Source organism: Nannobrachium achirus, assembly GCF_963921795.1.
Source record: "Nannobrachium achirus genome assembly, chromosome: 11".
NCBI lineage: Eukaryota > Metazoa > Chordata > Actinopteri > Myctophiformes > Myctophidae > Nannobrachium > Nannobrachium achirus.
In genome coordinates, this window is record NC_137820.1 from 55,574,554 (window position 1) to 55,593,170 (window position 18,617).

Here is an 18,617-nt window from a genome sequence, read left to right on the forward strand (position 1 = left end):
TTCAGTTGTGTTGATATCTGGGCACTGCACACAGTGCACAGTTCATAGAATATGATTCACACATCAAACCATTCAGTGACACCTCGTGGCCTGTAGGTGGTGGCATTGTCATTCCACTCCCTCAGTCAGGATAGACATGTTTCATGATCATCATACCATGAAGCAGTGGTCTCAACCTGTGGGCCGGGACCCCCAGGGGGGTCCCCAAATTATTTTGGGGGGTCCCCAGATGATTAACTTAATGTGCAACATTGTTTTTTTTCTCTCAACAGTAAACAAACCTCTGGGACAACCAGATCTTATTTTATTGTTGTTTGGGACACAATCAACACAATCCTGAGTTATTTTTTGTGTTCAATCTGTGTTTTTAGATATGTTAGTATTTCAGCATGACTAGTGATGCATTTTGCATCATATTTATCGTGTCCAAAACAACAATAAAATAAGATCTGTTGTCCCAGAGGTGAAGTGGGCATTTAAACTTGGCTACAGTATAACAATATTGTGGTCCATCATTGTTTGAATCAATGGTACAATGTGGCACACAACAGGCATAGAAAAAATTGAAAACACCATAGAAAAAAATATCTTCTGAACCACCCAGGCAACATCAAATGAGGATGTGTCAATTAAGTAAGTGCATATCAGAAAGATCCAGTGATTATCTGAGATCCTTTCTGACATCAACAACCATGGATATTGTTTTCCAAACTACTTTTATGAAAGAGCTAAAATGAACATTTACACAAAACTATTCATTTTATTTAATGCTTTTTACATTTACCTTGAGGCTGGATGAAACAGTTGGAGTCATTTTTGGATGTTTTGTGTATTTTGACAGTGAGTGACATTCACATGAACTGCATTTAGATATTTTACATGACAGAGGAGGAAACTGAGCCTTGCCTCCTAGCAGTGAATAAGTGTCAAAACTGTTCAAGACAGCACTTTAACGAGATGAGAATTGGAATCATCCCCATCTCCGTGGAAGGTACTATACCTAAACAGTGGCAGTAGGCTGCCAATTGATTTCACATTTTAAATGTTATTCCCGTTTGCCTGTTGCATTACCGTACTTGCGCCAGCAGAATTTTCAATATAATGTACAGGCCTATGTGTGCACACCAGACCCCTAAACTGGGAAAGGATTCGGTTGGTTTTCTTTGAATATATTTTCATGCATTTATTAAAATAATAACACCTTTAAGATTAAGACAAAAATGATACCAGCATAAATGATAAAAGGTACAGCACAATTCAGCACAAATCCACACAACACACACAGACAAGGCCTCGCAATGAATTTACAAATTATACTATACACATATATACATTTTACTCTAGATTTAGCAGAATTTACAGTAAGCAACCAGTCCCTGAATATCAGGGACTGGTGTGTCCACATGTGAAGAGTCCCAGTTTAACTTCCTCTTCGTGCCAACAGTTCTCTCTGTGCACCAATCAGGCTTATGCACCACTTTGACTGACACATTGCACTCCTCTGACAGAGGAGAGGCTTTGCAGCACAGACCAGAGAGACTGTCTTTCTTCAGGATGGAGTCAACAGAGAAAGAACTGCTGAACTTCACCTCCCATCTACTGTTAACAGCTTTGCAGGCTGCATCTTTAGTAGAGTGGAGAGTTGTGTAGTGGTCTGGTGATGGTGGCGACGTGGCCATCATCTCCTTTCTCACTGAGGTCAACTCAGGGAACCACCCCAGAATTCCTTCGAAGTGACGACGCACCATCTTTTCTGTTATTTTGCTGTGATCAAGTTTCCAGTAGTTCGATGGGGACTCTGGGCTCAACGAAATCTGAAAATGAAAGAACACAGCTGTTAGAATTAAGTTTGATGAGAGCATGGGTAAATCATATCCATTTAATACCAGTTGGAATGTTCTTTTTCAAGGAATTTATATATTTGCCTTGACAAAACATGTGTGGGTTGACAAGCAGGCTCTGATGTTCGCAGATTTTGTCTGCAGATATCCAAATGATTCCAGTCTGTTCATCAACTGCAGGGGAAAAAAGAAAAATACGTCAAATTACAAATGAGGTCTTGAATCAAATGTAACGTCAACTTTACATTTGATAACAAACAGGCATTTCCATAGGTAGGTATTTAGGGTACGTCCCACTGAGAGAAGGCCACGGGCAGACTAAGGACCAGATGGAGGATTATACTGTATATCCACACTGGCCTCGCAATGTTACCCGGGAATGGGTAATCGACGGTTAAATATATAGTGGGATTATATGTTTTCTTACCTGTCTAAAGGTGAGCATCTTTTCTGGAGCATCTTGTAAGACAAGGGCGATCATTGCCAAGCAGGATTTGCACTGGTTGAAATGTTCTTGCCGAGTAGCGTTTGATTGAGCAAGACTCATGAACTTCCTCTTGGTGGGTCTAGCAGCAGGTGAAGAGTCCCATGTGAACTTCATCTTAAGTCCAACCATTCTCTCTGTAGACCAGTTAGACTTCTGTGACACACTGGACTCCTCTGACAGAGAGGCTTTGCAGCACAGACCAGAGGGGCCGTCTTTCTTCAGGATGGATTCAATGGAGAAAGAACTGCTGAACTTCACCTTATATCTACTGTTAACATCTTTGCAGGCTTCAGGAGAGTGGAGGGTTGTGTAGTGGGCTGGTGGTGGTCTGGTCAACATCGCCTTTCTCCCTGTGGAAGTCAACTCTGGGAACCACTCCAGAACTCCTTTGAGGTGACGACATGCCATCTTTTCTGTTATTTTACTGTGATCAAGTCTCCAGTTGTTCCCTGGGCTCATCTGAACATGAAAATGAAAGCACAGTATAATGTCTATTTGATTAAGCTGGATGAAAGTTCAGACATTTACAGATTACATTTTTATTTGTGAATGTTTATTTGATGAATTTATATTTACCCTGACAAAACATGTGTTGGCTGACAAACAGACTAGGATGTTGTTCTCAAAGAATCTTGTCCTCGTGGACCCAAATGCTTCCAGTCTGTCCATCAACTGGAGAAAAAAATAAATCAAGTTATAAATTCTGAAAGTTAACATTGCATTTGATTACGAGATGTAAACTGTTAACAGCAGCATTGTCTGTTTCTTACCTGATTAGAGGTGAGCATCCTGTCTGGAGAGTCTTGTAGGACGAAGGCGACCATTGCCAAGTATGTTTTGCACTTGTTGAAACTTTCTTGCTGAGTACTAGTGAATGAATCATTGTGGTGAGACAGGCGAGTTCCAAGGTTTCCAGACATCTTGTTTGCTGTAGATAGAATGAAGTCCCAGACACAGAGCAGTGGTTTGAGAACTGCTCTCAGTCAGTAGTAGCTTGTGCTGAATGAGCAGATGTACAGGTCTCTGGATATAAACCCTGTTGGAACAATAGGACATTATGTGTGAATTCCTGGGTTAATGAGGGACCTTTTCAGGATGAGCCATGATGGTCCAATGTGGAGCCAATGACCACAATAACAATACATTGGGCCATATCCCAGGTTTAGTTTAGGTTTAATTCACATATACAAACTAAAACCCCAACAGATTCTTGATGCATGTGTGACAATAAAAGACGGGCAGAGACATGGATTTCCCCCCAAGATTACAATGTTTATTCAATAATTCAGAAATGATTAAAGGACTATATTGTATAAAATATAGTCCTAGTTTAAAACATCAGTTAAAAAGAAAAGCTCATGCTCTATATACACAAGGGGCACTGGAGGATGGCAGGTGTTGCCAAAAGGAAGGGCCTAGCAACAAGTGCCCTCTTAAGTCTGACATCATTTTGTAGGCAGAGGAGAACTTTTGGGGCCAAAAGGCCCCAGCACCCATGAATCTTTTTACTATTTTTACTATTTACAAATTTGTCTTCTCTTTCTTGTTGACAGGAAAGTGGTAGAATTATACTTGAGTCGTTATTCTTTGTCTCAGATCTGTTGAAATAGCGAGGGACACATATTGACAATAAATCTGCTTGGAGGTCTGACTACAAAATTATGTCACGGCTTAAAAGCCCCACACAACCACCTTAAAAGGTAAAAGCTAAGGCATTCAATAAAGTAAAGCAGAGTATGCAAAGCCACATGGCGTCCGGTCACGTCCGGCCTTGAAAGCACTACTGAATAGATTACGACGAGTATAAATGTATGAGTATAAATATTTCTTGGGGGAAATACAAGGATGTTGAACAAAGAATGTTCAGGTTACAATGCCATTCCAATAAATACTATTACACAAAAGAAAGAAAAGGGAATAACTGAAATGAATATAAATCAGTAAAACTCAAACAGAACAAAACAGCAGTCACAGTCTATCTATAAAATAAAGAAATCATACACCTTAACACAATATAAAACATATTGTGTATAAAACCAAACTGAATGACATTTACCTCTCTCTTTATTGATGAACACAGCCCATGGAGGCACAACACAGGGCAGCAGTCTATGACACGAATGACACGAATATAGACATAGACAATCTGTAGGAGCAGTGTCCAGAAATGTGTTTGAAAAGATCGGCCTGATGGTGGCGCTAAATGGGACAGATCCATGTTGATGACATGACTCTAGACAGCAGTGTCCAGAAATGTGCAAAATCTGTAGGAGCAGTGAGCCACGGACATAGCCACTCAAATGAGCGGCTTCCATCGCTCAAAAAAAAACTGTCAAGACACATAATCCACATAGGCATTCGGGTGGTGCAGTGGTAAAATGCCTGCCCTCCACCACAGATTTGAAAGCCACCATGGTGCATCTGGCTTTGTCGAGCATCTATCGCTGGCCAGGGAGGAGGGTGGTAATTGGCACTGCATTCCTACAGGCTGTCAGCAGGGAGTGTTGGGAGGGAGTAGGATGAAGGCTCTCTGTCCTCCTGGTAGGTAAGTCAGTAGGATCCATGAGTAGGCGTGAGGTAGACCAAGAAAAAAGTAGACCAACAACGTCAAAAGTACCATGTCCCTGTTATAGTTCAGTATTCAATTTGAGTGACAGAGTGCCTGTCTCTCTGTATCTCCGTCTCACTCTCTCTCGCTGTCTGTCTCTCTCTGTCTCTCCGTCTCCATCTCTGGAAGAGTGCCTTCCACATCAACGTCACCAGGAGAGTCCGAGTCAGGAGAGTCCGAGTCAGAACTGTCGGAGTCTGAACTGCCAGAGTCCGAACTTAGGAAGAACTGCTCTTCATCTGAACTGTCCAACGGGTCCACTTGCCTGTCATCGGTTGATGACATGACCTCCAAGTAACGCTTCCTTGCGCGCCTCTTAACAGCTCTCAGCTCCATCTCCTTTTTGCGGACGAGGCACGTGAGACCCCTCCTTGCGTCCTCCGGTAGAACTCCTAAAAAAGGAACAATGTGTCACTCACTATATAGGGAACAACGCATATTTCACACTCTAAACTAGGCCTGTCAAAATGATTACACAATCACCTAATTGCAATTATTTTTGCTTAGATCGTCACAATAATTTCCATTTTGGATTTTCAGAAATAGTGGAAATAGCAGATCTACAAGCTCAAAAACGTCACGTTGTGATGTGTTTTGAGCTGGTAGATCAGCCATTTCCAGCCAAACAGAAATTACATTACCTAGCACAATCCTGTTTTAACATGACAGAACATTTTCAATAAGTAGAAGTTCACAATGTTACTTTGCCACTTGCCTTCATTCTGATGGAGAGAAACGTCGGACAGCACTCTGGAACGGGCCTTGAGAAAATCCCAGTGCTGCCTCATCTCCCGGACAATGATGTACTTTTCTTCCTGAAGCCTACGGACTGCCATGCACTTGATGAACACCTCTTTCTTCGTACTGTAATCAACAGACCCTGTAATACATAGATATGGAAGGTTGGGAACACTGCTCAAAGATTATAGACGCATATATTATTTGTCATTCATGTCATCATTTATCAGTATTAATCATATACGGTACTATAGCAACAAGATGAAAGAAAGAATACATACAGGACATTAACCACGCACACACCATTTGTTGTTGAGCGTCCCTCATGACCCTATACTAGTAACTATCAGGTGTTTCTGCTCTACATTAAATATCTTCACTGAAAATAGCCAATCTACAAGCTCACAATGCGTCGCGCTTGTCAATCGGCTATTTTGCGCAAATGTTTTCCCAGAATAGAGACGCTGGGGTTTAAGAGGCCAAATGCATACCACATATTTGCCACGGCCAGGGATTCTCTGTGGCGAGGATGGTGTCAAAGCACAATGTTTGGTCAGGAACCAGGCTGTTGTACTCATCTACCAGGACCTCAGGACGAAGATGGCTTGTTCGTTGGATCTAAAAAAAAAAAATGGGGAGACATTTCATTTAAGATGTTGAACACTAAAAGTTCAAGGTATTTCCAGACTGATCATGTAGGATCTCTCAAACATTCATAGCAATATGGTGGGAACGTTACAGTGACCTCACATAATCAGTCTGGCAATGCCAAGCTACAGCGCAACTGGGTTACACTGTGTAAAATGCACAATAGATTTTGCCATTCCTTGATATGAACAGTGTGGATATGTACAAACCTTGCTGTGCTCTTAAAACGGTAATGCTTCCGGTTCCCATCTACAGAGACCGCAAGCATTGACGGCGTGCATGCAGGACAGCAAAATGGCTCCTCCTGGCAGAGGGAATCGATCAGGTACCGTACAGCAGCCCATTCAAAAAATATTTTTTGAAAGCTGTCTGAAGGAATTTTCCCAGTCTAGAAAAACAACAGCAGAAACAACAGCAAAAAACATTAGTTTAACAGAAATCTTCATATCCAAACAAACACTTTTACAATGCGTGAAGTGCAGACCAAAGAAATTAGTACTTACACGGCCAAAGCGAACAGTCCTTCTGTCAATCATCCGTAGAAAAGCCTGAATTGCAATCCCTGGTGACAGCATCTTCAGGTCCTCAAAGGTATGGAACAAGTCTGCCTCGTAGATTGTTTGGAAGTTGACGGTGGTGGCTGGCCAGTAGCCATTTTGTACAAGATCCGCAACTCCTACATTCCACAAAGCCTGGCATCCCTCACAGGACAGCTGTGGCATGCTAAGATCATACCGTCCTACAGATACATACATACATACATACATGATGCTAACCACAATGTTTCTTGAGGGAGCTGTTTTGTAAGGAAACATATTTCAAACAGAGAAGAGGAAATCCTATAATTACCATTTATTGTGACCAAAACAACATCCTTTCCTTTGATGACCTTCATCAGCTCAGGTGGACAACCACAGATGTTGACAGGCATCACAATGGGCAAGAATCGCACTAAAAGAGAGTTTTGTTCATTATCAATTAGCAAAATCACATACAGCAGTCTAACGTACCTTCACTAGTTATCTATATGTCAATTAACAGTAATTAACTTCCCTCAGATGTCACTCATTAATGGGATGCTATTTAAAATGATATTATCAATTATATCATAATATTCTAGTTTAGATGCATATTATGCAGGCTGATACTAGGCTGGATGCTTCCTGGTACCTCCTACTTAAACAATTGATCTACTTATGTGACCATTTGTTTGTTGAATAGAGCACATTTATTCTGCTCATGTACTTTGGATAATAGCGTGTGCTAATGTAACTTACCACATTGTCTAACAGCCGCATCTACAATGCAACTGGTTGGAGCTAATGACCGGAAGAAACCACCAGTCATGTCATCCCGGTTGTGAAGGACCAGTGCCGTGCTGTGCCTGCTCATATCACATTCCGCACAGAGGAATGGACACGGGAGGCAGTCTCTGCACCGGACAGCTGCAGTGTTGTTCTGACACTGGCTGCAGATGGACGATGCCACATTTTCTCGTGCCAGCATGCAGTTGACCAGGGATGGCCTCATTGCCCTCCATCTTTCAGAGTGAAGGGCATTGCGAGTGCTCCAATCGTCCTTGGCCTGTGGAGCTCGTTCGAGTACCTCTGGCTCTGGCTCGTCATCCGAGCTGCTCTGGTCCTGCAGCAGATCTTGAAGGAGGCATTCTATAGGAATTGTAAAAGAAAGACATGCACTAGTACAAATATATTATGCCTACGGTTTGAACATTTTTATACAAAAACAAATAATAAATACATTCAAATGCAACAGTGTTAGATAACAATGTGAATGCTGCTTGGCAATTGCTCATCCAACAGGCAAAAATGAAAGAGAAGAAAATATAAACAACCGTAGATATTAAATGACCTACCACCAGTCTCTGAGGAAGTCTCTGGATCAACGGATGCGTCTGTACTAGAGTGAGCAGACTTGGAATGGCGTGTTTGGGCTGTAATGATAAAAAGATAGATACATATATCAATATCTATATATATCTATATATATATATATATATATATTAATCGCACGATTGTCCATAATTAATCACGATTAATCGCAAATTAATCGCATATTTTTTATCTGTTCTAAAACTACCTTAAACAGATATATAATACTCATATCAACATGGGAGGTAGACAAATACCTAGTTTATTCAAAATCTATATGACAAATAGGCTTACTGTCCAGAATATTCGAGAAAATGTTTCCATTAGGACAGATTTAAATTAACTTTTATATATTTAATCACTTTAACCACATCATCCCTATTCTGGGGGGAACATTCACCAATCATAGCTGATCTACAAGCTCACAATAAGATGCGTTGTGAGCTTTTAATCTTTTATTTTGTGAAGAGTTTGTGTATTGGAAAGATTACTCAAGTACAGTGCAGCGTTTTACAAAGTATAGAGGCTCTAGGTTTAACTGAAGTAATATTGATAGGCTACATTTGAAACATTATCAAAGTATTCTGAGGCACCGCACCCTGGACTGGTGTTAAGATTATGGCACCCCTAGTTCACTTTGATAAACCCTGTTATTATGTAGACACTGTGATGGCTTGTTGGTAGCCTTAGATTAACAATACATTAACATTAACGTGACGATGCCACACATTGCGGTGGTATTGCTTGGAGATTATAGGCTATAGCTAGCTGAAGATGTGTTGCACAAGGCATTATGCCCATCCAGTTCCCTGGCCCCTGCGATCATGTTGTGTGCACTGTCGGTGATCAGCAGTTTGCTGACTTTATTTTCAATGATACTCTCTCCGGCTACACGCATGGTGGAGGCTTTGGGGCAGACAGCACAGACAAGTTCCAGGGCTAGTAGGCTACGTCTGAAGCTAACGTGAAGCTAACGTCTTCATAACAGTCAGCCCATGCAACAGAAGCCTCCACTCCCCGTCAAAATAATGTGCTGTGTTCTCGAGAGAACTGTGATTACTGAGTGAAGTCCAATAGTCTCCAATGAGTGCAACCGTGGTTGTCTGTCTGCCCCTGCCTGTGTCCCAAAACCTCCACCGCTCTGCCTCTGACTGTCTGTGTGACTGTCTTGTTTACGTGTCTCTCCCTCTGCTCCCTCTCTGCACTGCGGGCTGCATTCTCTTCCTGACTACGGGGCGCACCGAGGCTCAAAACTCATTGCACCGGGGGGCAAAAATCACCGCGTTAATCGCACGTTAAAAATATTATCGCCGATAAAGGGATTTTGCGTTAATTAGTTAATATCGCGTTAACTTCCCCACCCTTAATATATATATATATATTTATTCCTTTTTTTCATGTTTCATGTTACATTTGTGTCCTCCAAATCATGCAAGGATAAAGACTAATAAGAAACTAGAAATACTGTTCCTTCGAAACAGTGTGGGCTCGGTTCCAACCCAACAAATAGGATACTTTAAGGTACTGTAAGGTACAGTACCTTACAGTATTGTACTGTACCTTACTATACTGTACTGCACCTTACTGTACTGTACTGTACTGTACTGTAACTTACTGTACTTTACTGTACTCTACTGTACTGTACTTTACTGTATTCTACTGTAACTTACTGTACTTTACTGTACTCTACTGTACCTTACTGTACTGTACTCTACTGTACCTTACTGTACTGTACTGTACCTTACTGTACTATACTATACTGTACTCTACTGTACCGTACTGTACCTTACTGTACTGTACTCTACTGTACCTTACTATACTGTACTTTACTGTACTCTACTGTACTTTACTGTACTCCACTGTACCTTACTGTACTTTATTCTACTTTACTGTACTTTATTGTACTTTACTGTACTCTACTGTACCTTACTGTACTGTATTGTACTTTACTGTACCTTACTGTACTGTACTCTACTGTACCTTTCTGTACTGTACCTTTCTGTACCTTACTGTACTTTACTGTACTCTACTGAACCTTACTGTACTTTTACTGTACTCTACTGAACCTTACTGTACTGTACATATTATATGTGTTCTAGATCTACATTTTTGATTCTGTGTTTGGGAACCAGCAACTGTCAAATGGACTCCAACTGTAGTGGAGTATATTGAGTGCATATACTGTAGGCTAACAATCCCAGATCACATATGTCCTCCACTATGTCTATAACCAAGGCGTTCTTCTATGTGGCCACTCCAGACTGAGGAGTGGAGCATGGCTTTTATTGTGTTTGTGGATCTGACTTGGAAATGCATTGGTTTTGATATCTCCCTGACAACCAACAACAACCACTAATATGGCTGACTGTCCCTGCGGGCTCTAGGATATATGGCTATGGGATTTACATCCCATCGCCCGGACTTGATTCTTGATCACAGCTGTGTAATCAGTAGAGTGGAGAGGGACATTTATTTATAGTTTTAACTATAACTATAGTTTTATACATCACACAGCTTAGACATTTGGATCAAATCAGAGAGCAGACCTGTGTGAACGCAATGATATAGATAGCATATCTGAAGTGTGAACACTGCAGCCACAGCGCCTTAACATAAACATGGGTCTATTATCCTTCTCTCCACTCTGGGGACCCATTGGAAATGCATTGGGTGCTTAAAGTTAAACATTTTTATTTTTTTATATTTATACTACAAAACATTTCAAAACCAAAAATACAAGCACACTTGTCCTCAGTAAGCTGAACACATAAAAATTTGAATGGTGTTGAAAGGTGTAAGCGTTTAAGAGATGAAGCGCGCCAAAGTTTTGAGGAGATACACATATATAAATAAACAAATAAATAATGAAGATAACATACGTGTGCTCGCCTTCCAGGCGAGCCCACAATAAAATGAAAATGTAAGCAAGCAGGTCAGAGTGGTCAGTAGTAGTAGTAGTGGGAAATTGAGAAGAAGGTTGTGTATAACCTTTCTATGTGCTAGACCTCTGGTAGATATATTAGAGCTTACAGTACTGTACCTACACACTGGTATATACAGTGGAGCTAACAGTACTTACACACTGGTAGATATATCGGAGCTTAATACAGTACTTACACACATCCATCTTAATTAATAATAATAGTTACCTCCCACGAGGGAAATTCAGTATTTGCAGCCCAACCCAGCTGCTTCGCAGCCCACAAGGAGCGCGTGAGCAATTAGGGGTTAAGAGTCTTGCTCAGGGACACACATCAACATTGCTATCCTGGCCGAGAATCAAACCAGTGACAGGCAGGCCCCCTAACCATTCAGCTATGGCCGCCCCATACCCAAGCCATGAACCCAGTAGATTAGATTAGAGTTTATTTGTCATTGTAACAATACAGTACAGGTACACAGGCACAGTTTCATTTGTCAACGATCAACTCATTTACAAAGAACAGTACACATACAAGTACATTCACAGTACAACGAAATGTATTTGTGCATTTAAGGGAGCACAGCTGCTGCCATTCCACGGCGCTGCCAATATAGCCCTTTCTTGCTGAAAAAAGAAAAAGATTTGGGAGTGGGGAGTACAAGCTTTGCGTTTGGGTGATGGGGAGTTGCAGGCTTGGGCTGTTAAAAAAACATTGCTTCCATACAGTTCCACTAATTTGAGGAACTGCCTGGGAGAAAGAAAAAAAAGCCCTGACAAGACATTGGGTGGGGAGGTGGGGGGGGGGGGGGTGTGGGTGAAGGCAGGTGAATGGTTGTGTGTGTGCATGCGTGTACGTTGCAGGCCAAAAGCTATCACTCTACCGACTGGGCTAACTGCACACAGGGAGCTAGCAATAACAGAACTGGGGCTACTATCAGTGTCCGGGGACCACCAGGGGTCCCTGGAAGGGTTCCAGGTGGTCCCCAGCTAAATGGGTCCCCAGGCAAAGAGTTGTTAACAAATGGAGCCTTATAGATCTTTAACTCTCAAATGAAAATGTATTTTATTTTACGTTTTCAGTTAACTTCCCTTTGGTACCAACATCAATACAGCATGGAATTGTGGACAAAAGATTCTTTCGTTTTGTCTCAGAGGCTAAATCTCATCAAAATGTGAGATGTACTGTATAGACATGGAATGCATATCAAGTGTTTCCAAAATAACTAATCTTAGCTCATACCCCCTCTCCAAGACAACGGTGGTCCCCAGGTTGATTCTTAGTGAGGGTGGTGGCCCCTGGTTCATAATCAGTTGAAAGCCCCAGATCATTATAGTATCTATACACTATAGTATGCTATTTTTATACTTACATAGTTATATACTGTCTATAGGGGTGCAACTGTTAAAGCTATATTGTGAGATATTGTTTGTTTTTTAGTAGCCCTATTTAACAAGTAATGATAGTCTCCAATAACCCCATCTCTACAGGTCTTTAAAACTGGAACACTCTGTAGTGTTTGTTTTTTTAGAGAGAGAGAGAATTTCTCTGTGTCATCACTTATGTCTTTGCCATTTGTGTTATAACACCAATATCACTTGTTTATCCTGCATCCTGTAAGTTTTCTCTAATGTTTGTATAAATTGGTTGTCCTAACCTGTAAATGTATTTTCTATTTACTAAAGAGCTGAAAGACAAGGAGACCAATCTTACTTAACTAATACTGTAGGAATCATGACTACTACAACATCATATACCGGTAGCAATCTTACACGTATTTGAAGCAAACAAAAGTAAGTCCAAATAATCAATTGAATATACACTGCTCAAAGAAAAAAGGGAACACTGTGATCCCTTAATTGTTTTGAGCCGTTTTCATGAGCACTGTAGTCATACTAACTGGCTTAATAGATACTAACCCTGTCCAGATGGGTTCCGGCTAGCTGCTGGCCTCTTGGCTAGAATACGTCCACTCTCATCTCTCTCTATCCACCTCACGCTCTGTGCTCGTGCAGGACGGAGCCGGGGTTTCTTTTTTGGTGCTTCTTGATCTGCCACAAGCTCGTCCAACTCATGGAGGAGGACGGGCAAATCATCGGCATCCAAACTAAAAACAAACAGGGTGGAAAAAGATATGGTTAAATAGCTTGCTGCTGGCCTCTTGGCTATAATTGTCTCTCCAGGGTTCCCAGTTCCCACACATCATTACCGATTAATTTCCTAAACTTTTCCAAAACTTTTCCAGAATATTTAACCCGATTTCCAGGACTATATAACAATAATTCTGCTAAATAACAAGTCGCTTACTGCTATGCACAACGCCTCGCGTTGTGAGGCATTGTGAGCATGTAGATCTGCCATTTTCACAATTTCTGCCTCTAATATTTGACAATTTGGCCAGTGTTTAATTTGACATTTCAGAGGTATTAACAAAATCAATAACCAAAGACAATGCATAGCTATTTTTTCCAGGACCTTCCAGGACCCTTGATCAATTCCAAAGCTTTTCCTGTACTGGAAAAATATTTTTCGAATCAATTTCAAAATATTTCCAGGAATTTCATGACCGTGGGAACCCTGTCTCTCTCTACCGACCTGGTCGATGGTCGTGGGAGACTGGGTCGAGCTGTCTGTGTTGCTGGTGGTGCTTGCTCTGCAACAATTTCATCCAGCTCATCCAGGATGGCTTCATCGTCTGAATCCATTCTAAAAACAAGCGGGTGGAAACATAGGTTGATTAGCTTTCTTGTGAAAATGTAAACATAGTAGGCCAGGGGTCGGCAACGTTTTGACATGAAGTGCCAAGTTTTCATTTTCTTGATAGTGTGCCATATCAACTATAACACCACATCTTAATTATGACACCAACATATAATATTTCCAATTGGTTTTGACGGGCTATACATGACCTTTATTTTTGTTCTTCTTTAGAAATATATTATTTTACATTAGTCTGTACTCTGTAGGCATAATGATCATTAGACTCAAGCAATAACCCACTTATCTCCCAGACTCTCTCCCCAAAGTTATCAGTTTGAATGAATGTAGAATTATGCAGGATGTAAACTGCATAAAGATGTGAGTGGACTCTCTCACACTTCTACCAGTGTGCCAATGATTACCCTCCCCTGTGCCAATGTTGGCACCCGTGCCTAAGATTGGCTACCCCTGTACTAGGCTATTTTGATGATTCATTTAAATAAGATGAATGATTTTCCTTCGGACAATAAAGAAATTGAAGAGCTATCCTTGTTAAAAACAGCAATTAGTGGACATCAAGTAGCAAACACCAGGAGATCATAACCACTTTGGCCAAGCTGGAAATTGCAACTCCAGTGCACATGGTTTGCTGCCATTAGAGATGCAACATAATCCATTGACTCTCAAGCCATTGCAAACTTGAATTATTGAGATCAATGAGTTACTTTTTCATTTCAGCCAAGGTGCAAGATACTATATTTAGCCAATTTAAAAAGTAGAGCCACCACAATTTATGTAAAATATCAATAATGTGAGAATATTCCCTTTGCGTTCCCAAATACAGTATACACGTACATTCACTCATAAAGAGATAAGCACTTTTAAATCATATGTGGTTATTATTAAAGAGGTCTACTTTGCTTCAGTTATCACATCCATCTCTGTACATTTTCTTTTGAACTACAAAATATACATGTACTTTTCCTGTTAGGAAAGCCTGATAAAAGTATCACAATCCCTGTTTAAATGCGCCACAATACATGACATTACATCTAAGTTTAAACATTTCAGAAGAGAGCCCCCAGACCCCACAGCCAAAGGTGTCCCACGGTACATTATTGTTTTCCTGACCATCTCACATAATAATAATAACATCACCTTGGGTTTATCACAATAGTACTTGCATGTACTATATTACTATAGCAACCACCTGGGCCCAGTTTAGCCCAGCACAAGCTCGAAAAGATTTTTGTGCTATTTTCACAATGCCCCCGTGCCAGAGCTTGGAGTCTCCATCAGTGGGGGAGGGGACTGATGGAGACCTGAAGTGCCTTGCCTTACTTTAGAGTAAGGCAAGGCAAGTTTATTTGTATAACATATTTCTACAAGGTAATTCAACATGCTTATCATAAAACATTAAAGTAGTAGTTGACGTCCAATTGTTTTCTTGAGTTCAATAAAAACATTGTTTTGTATTTGTCTCATTCATAAGACAAACATTTCACAATAGAACCGTGTTATACAAAATGTAATGCATCAACTCTTGGTGCTCGTCAGGGTGTGTGGATCCCCAGTTAAAATATGATTATTTTGGGGGTTGCGGCCTGAAAAGGTTGAGAACCACTCTGTTCTATGGAAACACTTAGCACACGCCATGGTAGCTAACAACATTAGCCATCAGTGTTGCTCTAACTTACCTTAATGCGATGTAGGCCTTTAGTAGTAGTAGTAGTAGTTGTCTCTCGGTTGTCTCAAACAAACCAAAGCTGTTCCGTCAGCAACAATAAAGGGTATGCGCAAATCGAGAGGCAAAGAGAGTTTAACACTGTCTAATGCGATCAGATATGACTTTTCTGTTTGGCTGTACTTTCCGCATAAGTTCCGGGTATGATGATGATGTCACACCAGTCAGTGGTAGGGGGTGCAAAACCACGCCCCGGACTCATTTTTGAAGCTTGTGATTGGCTGAACCGGAGATAGGGAGCGCTACATTGTAGTCACTTGGACCGCGGAGGTGCACCAAAACCTGAACCTATCCTTAACCATTCCTAACCCTAACCCCAACTCTAACCCTAACCCTAACTCTAACCCTAACCCTAACCCTAACCCTAACTCTAACCCTAACCCTAACCTTAACCTCAGTAAAACAGACGCTGAGTAGCTAACCTGCCGACGCTGGTGAAAACGAGCGCTCCTTGCCTTAGCTCTCCTAGAATTTAGAAACTTGCGTAGGGCGTGTGGTGAAAGACGTACGAAACTTCCGGTAAAAATACCTAATTATAATATTTTTTTAAATTATTTTAACAATGAATAAACACAATGGCTCAAATTACATTATATCCTTAAATGATTAATTAAACTCGATGGCCATGCCATTTCGGTTGGCTCAAAATAAAAACATGAAAGAAATACATTAAACATTAAATAAAAATCTAAGGAATTAATTAGAGGGAGGTAAAATTAAACCCATTATAAAGCTAAGGCTTTAAATGTTATCAAAATGCATTAACACATTCCCCGCCATTTTAACATAGCTTCGTACTCTACGGTGCCTATGGTCTCCATAGACTTCCATGTAATTCATAGTGCACGGATCATGCACACCCATGCCTAGATAATGCACCACGTGTGTCCACATTGCTCACAGCTTTCAAACAAAAAAATCCGAATGGAAATCCGTTCAGGCATTCATGAGATAGAAGCCATTATGTTTTCCTAAAATGTAAACAAAGATGGCTGCCATGTTTGATAGATGGGGTTGCTATGGGGGTTAAACATGCAATTTCGCGATTTCTATCATGCCTACTAAGTTTTTTGGGGTCAGAAATTGTTTTTGATTTTTTTTTTTTTTTTGAAAAAAAAACTTTTTTTTTCTTCAAAATGGCGGAAATTCTCGGGACTATCGGGCCTGGCAGGGAAAGACATTGAAATAATCTCGGGACTATCGGGCCTGGCATGCAATGAGTTAAATGGAAATGCCTATAAACTAAACCACCGGAATATTGAAATGGACACGTGACTTCTTCTTCTTTCGTGTATCATCGTGACGATGACTCGTTTTAGCCCATGTTGCAGAACCGGGATGCTGGTTTGATACACGCGTGTAACAGCATCCCGGTTCTGACAATCGCGTTGTCATGGTAACCTCACTAGCACGACTGAAAGAGTGGGCGGAGAGCCAACAGCCACTGCTGCTTGAATGAACGCAAGGAGCCCATTCCTCCTGCTGCTTGAATAAACGCCACGGCTCATGAGCCGGTCTTGGAGCTTCTTGAATAAACGCCATGGGCATATGTGTCAGCACGTCAACCCTCTGACGAACAGAGGATGATAATGTGTTGGATTTTAAGTATGGTAACATGTCCATAGTTCACACCTCACTGATTACAGAAAGAGGTTTTGCTGTTGTTAGTTTGGACTCTCTCCTGTGACCAATGCGGTGTGGTTAAACCTGTCAGGATCAACCTCCACCAGCATAGGTCCCAGAGTCACTGAATCACTAAGCCTCTCCACCACGGCAAGGTCACAGCAAAAGGAGAGGAAGGTGGCCCTTAAAAGGGCCGTTTGGCGGGGCGGGGGGGGGGGGGGGGGTGCAGGGTGCAGGCAGGGTCTTGGATCTCACATGAGGGAAAAGTAGTTGGCCACCGCGGAGTGGGACCGGCGTCCCACTCTCGCTGAATCTCTTGCAGAGTCTTCTCCTCCTTCAGCTTCCTGAGGGAAAAGAATTCTGAAGAGACTCCAGCTCCTCCATCCTCTCCTCGTGCTCGTCCACTTCTTCTTTCGTGTATCATCATCCTTGATGATTGGTTGACAACATATTTCCTGCAACTCCACCAGGCCTGACCACAACAGTGTAACTTCCTGCAACTCCACCAGGTCTGACCACAACAGTGTAACTTCAGCCATAGTAATGGATAAGTCGTCTCTCTGCTGCTTACAGTTCAGTTCTGTGCTTTCTCTGTGACAAGAAAGAAGAAAAGTGATGTGAACGGCCTGCTCTTCTCTATTTATCCTGCTGGCTGCCCGCTGCTCATTGGCTGTTGCCTAGCAACGGTTTGTATACAACAGAGACGCGCAAACGCTCTGACGTGGCTGCCCGCTGCTCATTGGCTGTTGCCTAGGTTTGTATACAACAGAGACGCGCAAACGCTCTGACGTGGCTGCCCGCTGCTCATTGGCTGTTGCCTAGGTTTGTATACAACAGAGACGCGCAAACGCTCTGACGTCACCTGAATCCACGTGTACGCACAGCTTGTAAACAAACAGCTGCTGCAGCAGTCAGCTAGGCTTGTGTACAATTTGTGTTATATATATAATATTTCGTTGTCATGGCGACATCGCCACACGACCAAAGGACACATTGTGGCAGGTAAATAATCAGCAGTGACATGTGTCTGGTCTAGCACTATAACACATGACATGTATTCTTGCTTTTTGTTGTCTTTTGTTTGTATTAAACATTGTGTTAGCTTGCAAGCTAACTCTCAGCTGCTAACAGCAAGCTAACTCTCAAATGTTTTACTGCAAAATAGAAATACTCTGTTACAAGTGACTTAGATTCTAGAACTCTTATTTGAGGGATGAAAGACCATTCTAACCAAAATATTTTGATGATGGTGGTGGAGAGCGCCAAATGTCTCAACACGTGCACGTTAGTCCAAAATCTTTCATAGGTGTTCAGTTGTGTTGATATCTGGGCACTGCACACAGTGCACAGTTCATAGAATATGATTCACACATCAAACCATTCAGTGACACCTCGTGGCCTGTAGGTGGTGGCATTGT

The 18,617-nt window shown here is 41.5% G+C and overlaps 1 protein-coding gene across 6 annotated transcripts; it reads right to left on the reverse strand.

The window, feature by feature from the left end:
• Positions 1 to 880: 880 nt before the first annotated feature.
• Positions 881 to 17,354, reverse strand: LOC308294635 (uncharacterized protein). Of its 6 annotated transcripts, XM_080737389.1 has the most exons (14): positions 15,530 to 17,354; positions 13,728 to 13,838; positions 13,052 to 13,239; positions 8,196 to 8,273; positions 7,600 to 7,989; positions 7,172 to 7,273; positions 6,826 to 7,061; positions 6,532 to 6,710; positions 6,166 to 6,292; positions 5,652 to 5,816; positions 4,385 to 5,328; positions 3,099 to 3,364; positions 2,905 to 3,000; positions 2,795 to 2,819 (listed from the first exon to the last, which is right to left on the reverse strand). In XM_080737389.1, the coding sequence occupies exons 2-9, from the start codon at positions 13,835 to 13,837 to the stop codon at positions 6,253 to 6,255; spliced, it is 1,323 nt and encodes a 440-aa protein (XP_080593515.1). In that variant the 5' UTR covers position 13,838; positions 15,530 to 17,354; the 3' UTR covers positions 2,795 to 2,819; positions 2,905 to 3,000; positions 3,099 to 3,364; positions 4,385 to 5,328; positions 5,652 to 5,816; positions 6,166 to 6,252. The 6 variants fall into 6 exon arrangements, with proteins under 6 accessions (XP_080593516.1, XP_080593517.1, XP_080593515.1 ...); XM_080737386.1 differs by having other exon boundaries at positions 13,728 to 17,354; XM_080737388.1 differs by lacking the exon at positions 8,196 to 8,273 and having other exon boundaries at positions 13,728 to 17,354.
• Between the last annotated feature and the right edge of the window lie 1,263 nt (positions 17,355 to 18,617).

Excerpts from the sequence above, each read along its gene's own strand:
- LOC308294635 (XM_080737386.1), bottom strand. The coding sequence starts at position 13,945 with ATGAAAACTTGGCACTTCATGTCAAAACGTTGCCGACCCCTGGCCTAC. Across the intron at positions 7,062-7,171 it reads TGTTTTGGTCACAATAAATG|GACGGTATGATCTTAGCATG; the intron begins GTAATTATAGGA and ends ATGTATCTGTAG. Across the intron at positions 6,293-6,531 it reads CGTTTTAAGAGCACAGCAAG|ATCCAACGAACAAGCCATCT; the intron begins GTTTGTACATAT and ends TTTTTTTTTTAG.